General features: G+C 30.8%; 2 protein-coding genes across 3 annotated transcripts in view; both read left to right on the top strand.

The window, feature by feature from the left end:
• The window catches only part of Polr3A (RNA polymerase III subunit A), a 20216-nt gene extending 15046 nt beyond the window's left edge, over positions 1-5170 (top strand). For both annotated transcript variants that reach the window (XM_014436427.3, XM_067053585.1), the window contains 5 exons: positions 253-358; positions 555-723; positions 1955-2018; positions 2104-2173; positions 4691-5170. In XM_014436427.3, the coding sequence (XP_014291913.1) occupies positions 253-358; positions 555-723; positions 1955-2018; positions 2104-2173; positions 4691-4781 (500 nt within the window). In that variant the 3' untranslated portion in view covers positions 4782-5170. The remainder of the gene's footprint in view (positions 1-252; positions 359-554; positions 724-1954; positions 2019-2103; positions 2174-4690) is intronic.
• Positions 5171-7059: 1889 nt separating this feature from the next.
• On the top strand, positions 7060-12990 carry LOC106690848 (PAX transcription activation domain interacting protein). Its single transcript, XM_014436429.3, has one exon. The coding sequence runs from the start codon at positions 7214-7216 to the stop codon at positions 11225-11227; it is 4014 nt and encodes a 1337-aa protein (XP_014291915.1). The 5' UTR covers positions 7060-7213; the 3' UTR covers positions 11228-12990.
• The last annotated feature ends 447 nt before the right edge of the window (positions 12991-13437 follow it).

The following is a 13437-nucleotide window of genomic DNA, read 5'->3' as shown; positions in this document are numbered from 1 at the left end:
AGAATGCGCTTCGTCAAGAACAGCCGTGGTGCCCATATGCCCGAAATCATTTTCAAATGTTAATGTCACGTATTGATCTTTCGAATAAAAAAAAAATTTTGATTACAATTTAATTTTTTGTGTTATTTTTTACAATTTCAAGTTCTATCGGGCTTAAAAAAACACCCTATATATATATATACTTATATATCATCAATACTATATATATACTTATATATCATCAATACTATATATATACACTTTTGTTTTTAGGAGATAATTTGAGGGATGTTATGGCCACTAGAGGTATTAAGGGAACAAAATGCAGCTCAAATAATACATACCAGGTCTTCTCTACTCTTGGGATTGAAGCAGCAAGGTATTGAAAATTCATAGTCCATTTACCATAGCAAAATCATAGATAACGTAGAAGTATTTTTGTTGTGGAAGTATAAGAAACGATTTGAAGTAATTATTTTAAATTTGAAACTTCTTAAACAAACAAATTAATGGTACAAAATCTATAAAAATTTTGGGTACCAAAATTAAGTGTATTCTTTTATTGTCTGTTTTAGGTCTACGATCATGTCAGAAATAAAACTTGTTATGGAAAACCACGGCATGTCTATAGACCATAGGCACCCAATGTTGGTCGCTGATCTTATGACTTGCAGGGGAGAAGTCCTAGGGATCACTCGCCAGGGTCTCGCAAAAATGAAGGAATCTGTTCTTAATTTAGCTTCGGTAAGAATTAGAGCTATAATAGGGTTATTCACTCAATATGTTCTATTGTGCTAAATTGGTTAACTCATGAAGAAGGTTTGTCTGAGATTACGATTTCAGATGTGTATTGATTTTATTTATCGTTCCACAACTGTCAGCATATTTATTTTAAATTATTCTTTTTTTTTTTTTCATTTTAAGTGAAATGAAATTGATCGTTGCCTTAGGCTTTAAAATATTTTATTTTGCTTGTAAAACTGGCTTAATGTTTTTATGCCCAACCTGAATAATTTGTAATATGCTGCTGGTTGGTTTAGAGCGTGTCTGGAGGTCAGCCATTTTGAAGAACTTTTTGTTGTCTTTAGAGTATTGTAAAACATTTCAAGTATGTTTAATATTGCTTCCAACTTAGTTTTTTTGGCACCATAAATTTTACAAAAGTCTCTTCAGTAGGAGATATAATGCAGTCTAATTCCAAAAAAACCCAAATACTATTATAAACAAAATTTAAAGTATTAAAAATTTCTGAAGTTGTTTCTTTACTCTGAAACTATCAGTTATTTTTATTTTCATTATATAACTATTTAACATTTGCTTCTATACTTTTCTGAAGTCTAAGAGAGTAAAGGTTCTAAAATTCTTTTGCTACAGAAAGTTCTTTTATATTTCAATATGAATAATATTGTATCTAGATATAATATAGTCCTTCATGAAAATCATATAAATAAGAATATTAAAGCATGGTATCCTGTTCGAGCCATAGGACCTACAGTGCTACACTGTGTATAGATATAGTGTGGTGATTTGTAGGCCTGGTTTTGGGGATGCCTGATAACTATATTTTTTACTAAAAGAGTTGAAATTTGTTATAAAGGGGCAATTTGTAGACTGAACAATACCATGAAAATGGGGTTGAATTTCAGTCAAAATTTCAATCTTTACATTTATTTTTTTTTTGTTTTTATAGTTTTATGTACCACAACAGACTTTAAAAATTGAATTAGTTAGAGGATTGAAAATTTGTATGTGAATTGACTTTGTGTTAGAGAGGTGCCTTTTGTAGGTCTTGAATTTTTTTCTCTCCCCCAATCTCCACCATTTTGTTCGCAGTTTTTCAAACATTAATGAAAAAAAATTAAACTACTTTTTCAGTTTTCCAAACAAAGACAAGAGGAAAATACTACCTTATTAACAGAACGTAGCTCTACTCCTCATGATTTTTATCCTGATTATTGACTTTTTTTTTTTTTAGTTTGAAAAAACTGCTGATCACCTATTCGATGCTGCATATTACGGTCAAACTGATGCTATAACAGGTGAGGTGTTATTATAAATTACATTATTTGATTAATATTTGTTTCTTATTAAAGAATCTTCATTATTGTTTTTTTGTTAATGCAGGTGTATCAGAATCTATTATAATGGGAATACCGATGCAGATTGGAACTGGCCTTTTCAAACTTCTTCACAGATATCCTTTTTTCTTATCAATTATTAATAATCTTTGGTTAACCTTGTTTTAACTTTTCAGGTTTTTACTTCTTTAGCCTAATGGGAGAATTGATTTTTCTCTATTAGTGCATTGATTTAGTAAACAATGTGATTACCAGCTTAATAGAATATTATTGTTTTTATAAAATAAAAACTTATTCTTAATAATTTAATAAGAATATGTTAAATTTGAGTCAATATTTTTGGGAATTTCTTTTATAAAGATTATTATAAAAGAAATTAAAACTTTGATATCACTTTATATAGTGTCACTTTACATCGTAGGTATCACTTATTTACAATTTACTCCAAAATGGTTTTGACAATTTTGACTGAACTTTGTTTATCATTATACTATTAAATAATGATTAATATAAGCTTGGCCTAACCTTATTAATAGTTTGACAGGGCTTAAATGCCAAATTTTCATAAACAGTCCTCTTAAATACCTTCAATTTTTTGTATTTAAAATAATTAATCTATCATTGTTGATGGTAATAAATATACTAAATAAAGTAGTAATAAATATAAATGAGGAAAACATTTTATAATTAACAGATGAAGAAAAAGGGAAATATATTTTAAGAAAGGTCATTAACAATCAACTAATATGTTTAAGGAGATATGCATTAACATTCTGTTTCTTAGAAGAAATAGGAGTACATAAAATAAAGTTATTTCCACAGTAAGATTTTTTAAAAATTAAATTTTTTTTATTTTATATTTATATTAAAAATTGTAAAAACTGATGTTATAACAACCATAAAAACAAGTATCTGTAAATTCGGTTTATTATGCATTTTTCATTACTCTCTATTACCTCTTACGACTTTAAATGTTACTATAATCTTTGGCTTTTTAACAATGCATTATGTCCATATTATTACTCTTGGGGGTCCTGGCCCTTTTTGGCCCTACCCTGGTAGCCATTAGGAAATTAAGCTACATCGAGTATGGTCAGTAATTGTATGAATGACCAGAAATGGCCAATCACTCATAACAGAGGACTCCATATCATTCTCCCCACACTCCTTTGAGTTTGTGAAGCCCATCTTCCTATCGGAGGTAACTCGTAGACAGGACATGGGATTGGTGACCCTTTCCCAAGGGTAAACATACCTTTATCTTAAATCATATGCAAAAGTGCGGCTGAGGCAAACCCCACAAAGTCCTTGTGTCTACTCCTGCCAGAACACAGGGTTGTGAGCTATCTCCTTTCGGCCACCATCTCACATTCCCAAGAAGTATAAAGACAACACTTGACAAGCTCTCGCTATCCAGAACGAACCGAAAATGTTAAAGTCTGCAGTACACCCACCTCTTCTGTCTGTACTTCTGCCACACACTGCCCAATCCCCATTCCACTCTCCCCTCCACCGTTCCCCACTGCACATCATCCCTATCTATCTACACAGATATCGTCAGTGTTCAATATCGTAACATTACAACTGTAACAAAAGCTATTTTGAAAATTAGACATTTGAGCCTTGCCAGATTATTTTTATGATAATTAGTTCTTGTTGATGTTAAATACCATTCAATTCTACATTGACATAATATGCTAATTGTTTTATTGACTTGAAATTGTTTGAGCTATTTTCAAGAAAATGGTAAAAAGAAAAAAGGGCGAAATTAGCACTTTGAAGTAACACTTCTTGCAAGTCAATTTTAATGAAAAAATATGTACCTAAAGAACCTAATCTCAGTTTCATACAGCTTTTTGTTTTTAAGTTAGGTTGTGCACATTCACACACACTTTTGTGTGAAACTTAGTTATTGGGAGAGAACCTGAAAATGTATATTTCTGTTGAAAACTCTGTTTTGAAAATGTTCGCAGTTGCAATGCTTCCTCTTACTATGTTTTTCATTTATAAATGAACAAAAGTAAACAATCACTAGCATATTTCAATTTAAAGTCTTTTACTCTTAAAATTTGATTTGAGTGAAATAGTTTTTCTGTTACAACAAAAAGTAAAACTTAATGACAATCGATTATTGTCAATGTCTGTTTGACCTATTGCTTTGAACAGCCCTGCAAAGTGGGGCGAAAATTCGGACATTAAATAGTTAGAAACTATTTGTTCCTTTTTTACCACAACCTTGGCATCTTCTTATATATAAAAAGTAAAACATTTCAAGTTGGAAGATTTAAGGCGAGCACTGCGGCGGAGATTGTTGTTACGTGTTTGTATCTTGAGGGCCTCGTGTGTTTTGTGACATGCTGGAAGACTACTTTTTTAGCCTTGACGAAGCCCAGCACATGGGGCGAAACATGGCTCAAATAAAAATAGTACAAAATATTACTATTTGAGTTTAATTTGACCGCACCTGGACTATATTCCATTAATTAAAACATTTTTATGTTCGCATTAGAGACCAAACATGTTTTTTTTTATTATTTAACATCTATAAATTTTTAAATTGGTTTAGGTATATTTTACTTTAATATTCAAATAAATCAATCCCTATATACATAGTTTCCTTAATATATAATCAAGACTGAAAAGGAGAAGGAATTCAAGAGAAGACCCCTTCTTTTTGAAGATCCAGCTTTGCATACAAACACTCTTAAAGATGTTACTAATTAACTTATTGTTATTGATCGTATTAATTGTAGATATATGTGTATATTTTTATATATAACTTATTATACAAAACTGTATTATACAAAACTGTACAAACTGTATTATACAAAAACTGTTATTAGTTTTTATTTGTAGTATATTGTATGTGTGGTAGTTTTGTAAAAACGTAGTAAACGCACTATGGATCATTAAAATAATGAAAGAAATTATTTCATAATATAAAGTTTATTTAGAAAATACATTTGTTTTATTAATGAATGATGTTTTTTAAACTTATTTGTAATGAGTCAAAATTTATTTATAATTATCTTATAAAATGTTTGTTTGTTAATCGTGGTACATAAACAAAGCCTATGTTTTTTACCTTAATATTAAAGAAATTTTATATTTTACTTGCCTATTTAATTCACTCCTCTTAATATGTTAATTATTGTAATACTCTTAATGTATTAAGCTTATACTTATTGGATCGTACAAAAAAAAAAGTCCTAACTTCTTATTTTCATCTCTTTCATACTCATTCATTTTTCAATAATGAAGTAAATGGATCTACCATAGATCAAAACAAATGCTGAAGAGAGTTATAAGTTTAGTGAGAGAGGAAGATAAAAACCCCTGTTATATTCATTCCATCATTTATGAAATAAATTTCTAACATAATATATATATTCCCTCTGCTTTACATTAATATTTTAAGAGCAGTATTTAACATTTTGTAGTTAAATTGTTATCAACAATTAAGTCAAACCCATTGTGATAGACATTTGATTCAGAACATCCTTGTTTTATATGATAACATTTCTGTTTAATTAATCAAACTATGTTATTAAATCGTGATTAAAATATTCAGGCTTAGGGGCTAACATATCCATATTCTTTTTGACCTCTATGCAATAATAACCTATCTTACTAACAAAAAAATAAAAAAGATATTTTCAAACATCCTATCATTTAATGAAATATTAACGTAAAAGAAGAATGGCTCATTAGGAATGGACATATACATAACAACATACAGTTTAATTGAATAGTAACATAAAATGAGTTTTGATATAAAGTTGAATTCTTTTAAATCAATTTCCTCAAAAGTTAAATCTTAGAGTTTTTTTAAAAACAACTATTCGATGAGAAACAAGTGAAAAATTCAATAGACAGCGGAATTATTAATTATTTGTTTTACTTTTACATGAAGGGAAATTGCTTTTATTAAGTTTCTTACCTTAAGCCATCTGAAGAAAATAAGTAAGGAAAGGATAGCAGTGACTATAGATATGATTATTAAATACAAAAGAAATTGATAACCATGTATCTTAAGTGTCTAAACCTTAAATAACCATACTTTTTTTGTCCTCTAGAGCTGTGCTCTACAACAGACTTCATGATTTCCTTACTTGTTCTAGAATGAACAATTATTAAAAAACTGGTTAAAATCTTTATTTTTTACATTTTACCCTATTTAGTTTACTTTTTTTTCTGTTCCTCTTTGTTTTTTCCTGGCCAAAATAACCCATCCACATGCATTTTTAAAAACAAATATTGTTTTATGATTAATTGGATTTAAAAATTATTTTTATATGATAAATAATCATTTATGACCAATACATTAATTCAAATTTAGATTGTCAGAAACTCTAATTTTCATAATCTTTTGAAAATGACTTTCATATAGTCCTTGGCAATTATTTTGATATAATACTCCTAAAGTAAAATACACTCACATTTCTTTATGTGTGTATAATATTATATAATCAAGTAATTAGAAACAAATAAAAAAAGTAGTAATAACATAGGAATGTTTATAACTCTGATATTTTTATAACTCAATTGGAGTTAATTTTGAAATAACATATTGTAAAATGAGTATATAATCAGCAAGTTGTTCTTCAATAATTATGAATATAAAAACATTAACGGGAGAAAGAAATTACACGTTACTGACTCATTCATTTCTATATATAATAAAAAAATATTTTAAAATTTAAGTTCATAACATGAAAATAAGTACTTGTTTACATAGATATATTATCAATTGTGAAGATCAAATTTCAAATGGTGCTGATAGATCGCGTTAGTGTAAAAGAATTGAATTGATATCTTGAACAAATTAAACATTTAAAACAGCTTTTTATATTTAAAAGTAATTATTACTATATATATTTATCATGCCATAGAATTTATTTTGCTTATGTCGCTATATTAAACCACTTTTCCAAATTTTCAACAACCTTTAAATAACTATCGATATTTTTGCGGGAGTTTACAAAAGGTCGGTAGGCAGGTTAGTCTGGTTTGGTTGAGTTAAGGAGGTGGTAGTGTTACAGTTTTACTTTAGTTTGTTTGAAGTGTTTTTTTTATGAACCGCAACTACATAAATCTCATATATTATAGCAAAACTTAATTATTTAACATCAATGTAGTGTTTAGATTGTTAAAATATGTCGGAAGAGAGTTCCTCTACTAATCAAACAGCTACCACTTCCAGTAGTGCAAATATTTTTGCTAACATTAAATATAAGATCACAGGAAATGTTTCTGAAGAAATCATTAACATTTTGAAAGAAGGAGGGGCTGAGGGATCTAATTATTTTTCTGATCATTTAACTCATTGCATCGTTGGTGATGATCCATTTGATACTGATATTGCGGATGCCAAAGATTTGTATGAAATCCCAGCTGTAGTTGTTGATTGGGTGCAACTATCAAAAAAATGTGGAAAGCTTCTTCCTATTAAACCATTTATAGCTGCCGAGAATATGTTGTTTACAGGTGTATCTGTTTGTATTTCCCAAGTTTCTAAAGAAGATAGCTCCATGTTATGGGCAATGATTACATTTAATGGAGGCACTTTTTCCTTAAACCTCAACAGTAAAACAACTCATTTAATTGCTGGGAAAGCAGAAGGTGTCAAGTACAATCATTTAATGACTCAAGAAAACTGTTCTATCCACATTGTGACACCTGATTGGGTAACTACTTGTATTATTCAAAAAACTAAGGTAGATGAAACAACTTTTCATCCTAGACTGATAGTTGTACCTCGGATTGAACGAAAAGTTTCAGAACTATCTAGTAGTTTTTCAACTGCTCATATTACAGGATTTGCTGATGATGAAGCTGTTCCAAAAGAGGAACAATCAACTCCTAAATTAAGTAATGAATTGTTAGAACAACTGAAACAAAGAATGCCTTGGAACCAGCAATCGACAGCTAATAGTACTTCAATGCCTGCGACTTCACAGAATTTTACAATTTCCACAATGAGTGGTGGAATGGAAATTAAGGAAGAAATTAAGCTACCTGTAACACCAACTGCAATGCAGCAATCAGTTCAATCAATGTCTCAAAACTTGATACAGTTAAAACCACCTGCAGTTATCCAGCATGCGACAATTCAGCAAAAGACACAGATCATCCTTCAGCAGCAGCAGCAGCAACAACAACAAAGGCTTCAGCAGCCAATTCAAGGTACTCCTCAGTGGCGAACACAAACACCACTACAGCAAACCCAACAGCAGTTGATTCATCAACAGCTTCAAGCTCATCAGCAACAGCAACAACAAGCTTTAGGACAACAAACTATGTTACTTTCACCTCAAAACCAGCATGAAAGTCAACAATTTATTACAAGTCAGACTCAGCAACTTATCAACCGAACTCAACAAATTGTTCACCAACAGCAGAAACCTGTTCAGCAACAGCAGCAATTTATTGTTAGGGAAGCCCCTCCACATTTAGTGCAATCCCAATATGAAAATAAACCTCAAGCTCAGTTTACATGGCAACAACAACCGCAATATGCCCAAAACAGGCAACAAATTATAAATCCTCAAGCACAGCCAAGGCAGATCACATGGATGCAACAACCCCAAGCACAAGGCGCCACTCGTCAGTTTATTCAAATGGATGCACAGACGCATGCCCAGTTGCAACAGATGGATCCTCAGCAAAGAGCAATTTTTCTTCAGCGTGTCCAAAAACAACGGCAGCTTGTTCTTCAAAGGCAATTGCAAGCACAGCAACAAAACAGAGGCGTGATAGAACAAAACCAAATTCAGTTTGGTGTACGAGCTAATCAGCCACAAGGAGCCCAACCTCAGCCCCAAGCTGCTGTTATTCGTGGACAAATGCCACCTGGTTTAAATCCACAGCATCAAATTCAATGGTTACAGCAACAAAGGCATAACCAAATTGTCATTCAGCAAAATAGTAGACCAGTTTTAGTACAGCAGCAGCCTCAACCTACTGCTGGTATAATTAGAGCTCCACCTTTGCAAACAGTTCAGCACCAAAGGCTGCCTGTAAATGTTGTATCTCAGCCAACACAACAACAACAATGGCAGCAAGAAAATAATATTCAAACAGTTACGCAACAACCTGTAACACCAACTCAACAACAACAACAACAATTGTTGAACATGAGACAGCAACAATTACAAATTCAGAGGATCCAGCAGTTGCAACTCCAAAAACAACATCAGCCCCCAGCCGCAGGACCCAGAATGCCTCTTTATTCTAATCAAGCAACGATTCCACCTCCCCCTGCTCCTACTCCTCAGCCAAGCGTTCTTATTCCTCAACATCAGGAAACACCGGATACAGGTTCTAATGAATTATTTGGAGTAAATGGTCAACAACAAACACAACAAGGGTTAGTTGTTAATGCCAAAACTAAAACAGCTTTAGCTAATATGCTTAGTATTAGATTACAGACGGGTTCAACTAGTACTGATGGTTCTGCAGCTGGGCAGTTAAGAATGATGACAGCTCAGCACCAGGCACCTTTGCCACCTCCTCCACCACCGCAAGTAGCTCAGTTACCATTTCAAAGAACAACATTAGGAAATGTAAATAATAACATTGGTTTGCGTTCTTCTGAAATAGTGCCTTCTGCAGGTATATCTAAACCTGCAGCATTTGCCCAAACCGCACTAAGAGTAGCAGCTGTTTTACAGAAAAGTGCTTCAGGGACACCACCTACTAATCATCATCATAGGCCACAGTTTTACGGTCACAGTCCTAATCTTAAACTGCCTCCAGATATGTTCTTACTTGGTTGTGTTTTTTTAATCATGGAATATGATAGATCTGGCTTTGATGTCACAATGTGGAGACGAATTATACTAGAGAATGGAGGTGAAACAGAATTGACCTATTCATTAAGAGTTACCCATATACTTTGTCAGACACAGAAACATCCTTTAGTTCAACAAGGTATAAGAGATGGTAAAAGATGTGTCACTGCTGAATGGTTGAGTGATATTATGATAAAACAGCAAGTTTTACCTCCATGGCTTGCTCTTCACTTCCCTACTCCTTTCAGTGATGAAAAACCTTGCAGGAATTTGATAATTAGTCATTCTGGATTTGAAGGAGAAGAAAGAACGAGAGTGAAAAAAATGATAGAAGCTGTTGGTGCAAAAATGACAAGTTATTATACTTCTCACAACAATATATTAGTCTGCAGGAGGCCTGAAGGTGAAAAATATAAAAAAGCTAGAGAATGGGGAAGGTCTGTGGTTAATGTCCAGTGGCTTAATGAAGTTTTATTTGGACATTATTCCTGTTTACAGCATCCTGAAAATCCTAAATATCAGCAGTTCAATATTGGTAACCCATTTCGTATTGATTATACTTTAGTTCCTCATTTGATGGGAGCCTGGAAGGTTCCTATTCAGGTAACTCAAGAGTGTTATGACCGAGCAAAAGCAAGTGGGATAGTAGGGCCCAAAAGGAAAAGACCTCGTGTTGCTAGCCCGACAAATATGGGAGGTATTGAGCAAGAAAATATGTTTCCTATCGAAAGCACCTTGCCTCTTATTGGTATGCCGAAAGCAATAGTTTTATTTTCTGGCCCTACCACTACCCCAGCGGATGGTGAAAAGAAAGTATTGCATTTAGGTGGAGTCATAGCTAAAAACTGTAGGGAAGCGACTCATTTAGTTGTTTATAAGTTACAAAGAACGTTGAAGTTTATGTGTGCTTTGTCAGTGTGTAGATATATAGTTAATATTAATTGGTTAAATGATAGTTTTAATAGTAGTCAATTTTTAGATGAACAACCATATATGATAGATGATCCAGAATTTGAAAAGAAACATAATTGTAATATAATGAAAATCTTGTCTAATCCTGATAGGTCTCGTTTATTTGCTGGAAAAGTTTTTTATATTACTCCTGGTGTTATACCTTCTCGATCAGCTTTGACTGAGATGGTTATTTGTGCTGGTGGGATTGTTGAAAAACAGCGAAAATCCCTAAAGCAAATTCAAGAACTCGATTCTAATTCATACATTATAATTACTGTATCTAATGATTTTCATTTAGTTAGCGATGTGATTCGTGCAAATATTGGTATTTATGGAGCAGAATTTATAATGTCTGCTATTCTAACCCAAAGGTTGCCTTATGAAACAGCATTCAGAAGAAATAATATGAAAAAATCTCTTTGAAAATCATTTTTTTGTAAAATAATATTTCTTTGTACATATCATTCTGTTAGTTCTCAAATGGAAAGTTTGATTACTTTTACCTGTAGTTGGATAAATTGAAATAGTAATATTTTTCTGGAGGTTTGATATAGTTATTAAATAAAACTTGAATTTCAATAAGTACAATATGTAACATTATTATCTTTTATAGTTAGTGTAAAACAATTTTATGTATTTTTTGCTTTGAAAGGTAGTAGACTGTTTTACAATTTCCCTTCAGTTCTCCTACTTTTAGGAGTTTAATTTATTTGTACAGAAATTTCCTGTTTAAAATAATATAAACTAAGCAATTATAAATAAAATTGTTTCCCAACAAAAATTTTCTCATGATGATCAATATATTGTATAAAGGATTATCACTGGAAAACATTTGCCGTCAATTTTTGGTCAATGACTTGATTTATTTTTAGGAGTAAGTAAATGTGATTATATTTAACATATTTGAAGAATTCTATTGTATAAATAAGTATATACATCTAATTTATTTTATCTGGTTTAACAAGATAATTATTAATTTATTATTATTTTATTTTTGTAAAGCACAAAGCTACTATAAATGTTGAATTTCGATTTAGGTTCTCTGGTATGAAAATCAACATTGATATTGCTTTAAAAATTTATAATTTTGTTACTAAATTAGCTCTTTTATGGGGAATGCTAAGTGGTTTTAAATTTTATGAGATAATGTTTTTTCAGACATCAGTTGTTATTCTTTTATTTGTATAATTTTGTATTTATGTAAAAATATTAATTTTTGTGATTTATCACTGGAGTTAACACTGATAAATGTTTTCCATACTTGCAATAGTATCGACATGTGGTACAAAGTTCTATGTTGCCATTCCATGTCGGGCATTGTATTTGAAGTATTTTCTAATATTTTATCTTACTGAGGTTAATTAATACCTGCCTTTAATTAATAATCATGTTCAGCTATTTCCATGGAAGGATATGACAAGACATTCATGTTGAGTTTTTCTGCTTATGTACAAACCATTTATAAATCTAAGCAGAGGGAATTTTAATTTTGTTTAGATTGTAGGACTTAGTGTTGAGATCTCATTATTTTAGTATTTTTTTTTCTGTTCCATGGTTGAATTGTGGAATATAATCAATCTCAGCCTATGTTAAAAGGTTTTATTTTGTTATTGCAATATTTGTGTGATTTTATTTTGTAAGAGAAAAATAAAAGCTTTGCTGTCATAGAGTATGCTCTGTGATATTTTTATACTTTAGTCAAATCAAAAAAAAAAAAGTTGCTTGATTTACCTCTTGATGCTTAATTGAAAAGGCATTCAGACCAAAGTGCTGTAAATACGTATTTATTTTATTAAGATAGATTATTAAAGTATCAGATTATATACATATAATGATTAAAATAGTCTTGTATAAACTTTCTAGTTTTATATTTCTTATAAAATGTGCTTTGGGCATAGCCCTTTGTATTTGAAGAACTGAAATATTAACTGTTATATCATAGTTAAATGAAAACTATTTTTTAATAAATTTATCATAAATGTAGTTTTCAAAGTTTGTATTGATAGATCACAGTTATTATGTACCTGGGATTCTTGTTATTCATGATATAAATGGTTATAGTTTTCCATTCAATTTAGAAAGATTTTTGATAAATTATTATTGATATCATCTTTATCATTAACTATCTGAGTATATTTATTAGTGAATTTTATTAGTTTTGTTAAATGTTGTCAGCAATGTTTCCAATTTATTTTAAATATAAATTGTCTTGCTTAAAATCTTTTTTTTTTCTTTTTTTGTAATGATTATGTACATATTGTTTTCTGTTGTATAAATTGTTTGTTCAACATAATAAATTTATGTTTGTTGAAGATTATGAAATTCTAATATTCTCTGTTCCTTTGATATTCCTCCTATTGAATATCAGGCTGCATTGTAAAAATCTCAATCTTGGATTCAAGAGGCTTATGAACTCTGCTGTCAATTTATATTTGATCTCGCAGACAGGTTGAGAGATACCAGGTGTGTTAATTAAATCTCAGGCAATTTATTATAACTGGTAAGATTCAAATTGGCTACTTCAGGTTTACAAATCTTCTTAAAATTAAATTTTAGAGTGATGATTCAGGAATATGGACAGGATTGTTAAAGCTCACCACTAACTTAGTGAATTTAGAGAATTAATTTTTATT

Source organism: Halyomorpha halys, unplaced genomic scaffold, assembly GCF_000696795.3.
Source record: "Halyomorpha halys isolate HHAL.00 unplaced genomic scaffold, Hhal_1.1 Scaffold1907.1, whole genome shotgun sequence".
Lineage (NCBI taxonomy): Eukaryota > Metazoa > Arthropoda > Insecta > Hemiptera > Pentatomidae > Halyomorpha > Halyomorpha halys.
The sequence above is the reverse complement of the archived record's forward strand: the minus strand, read 5'-3'. Positions and strand labels throughout refer to the sequence as shown.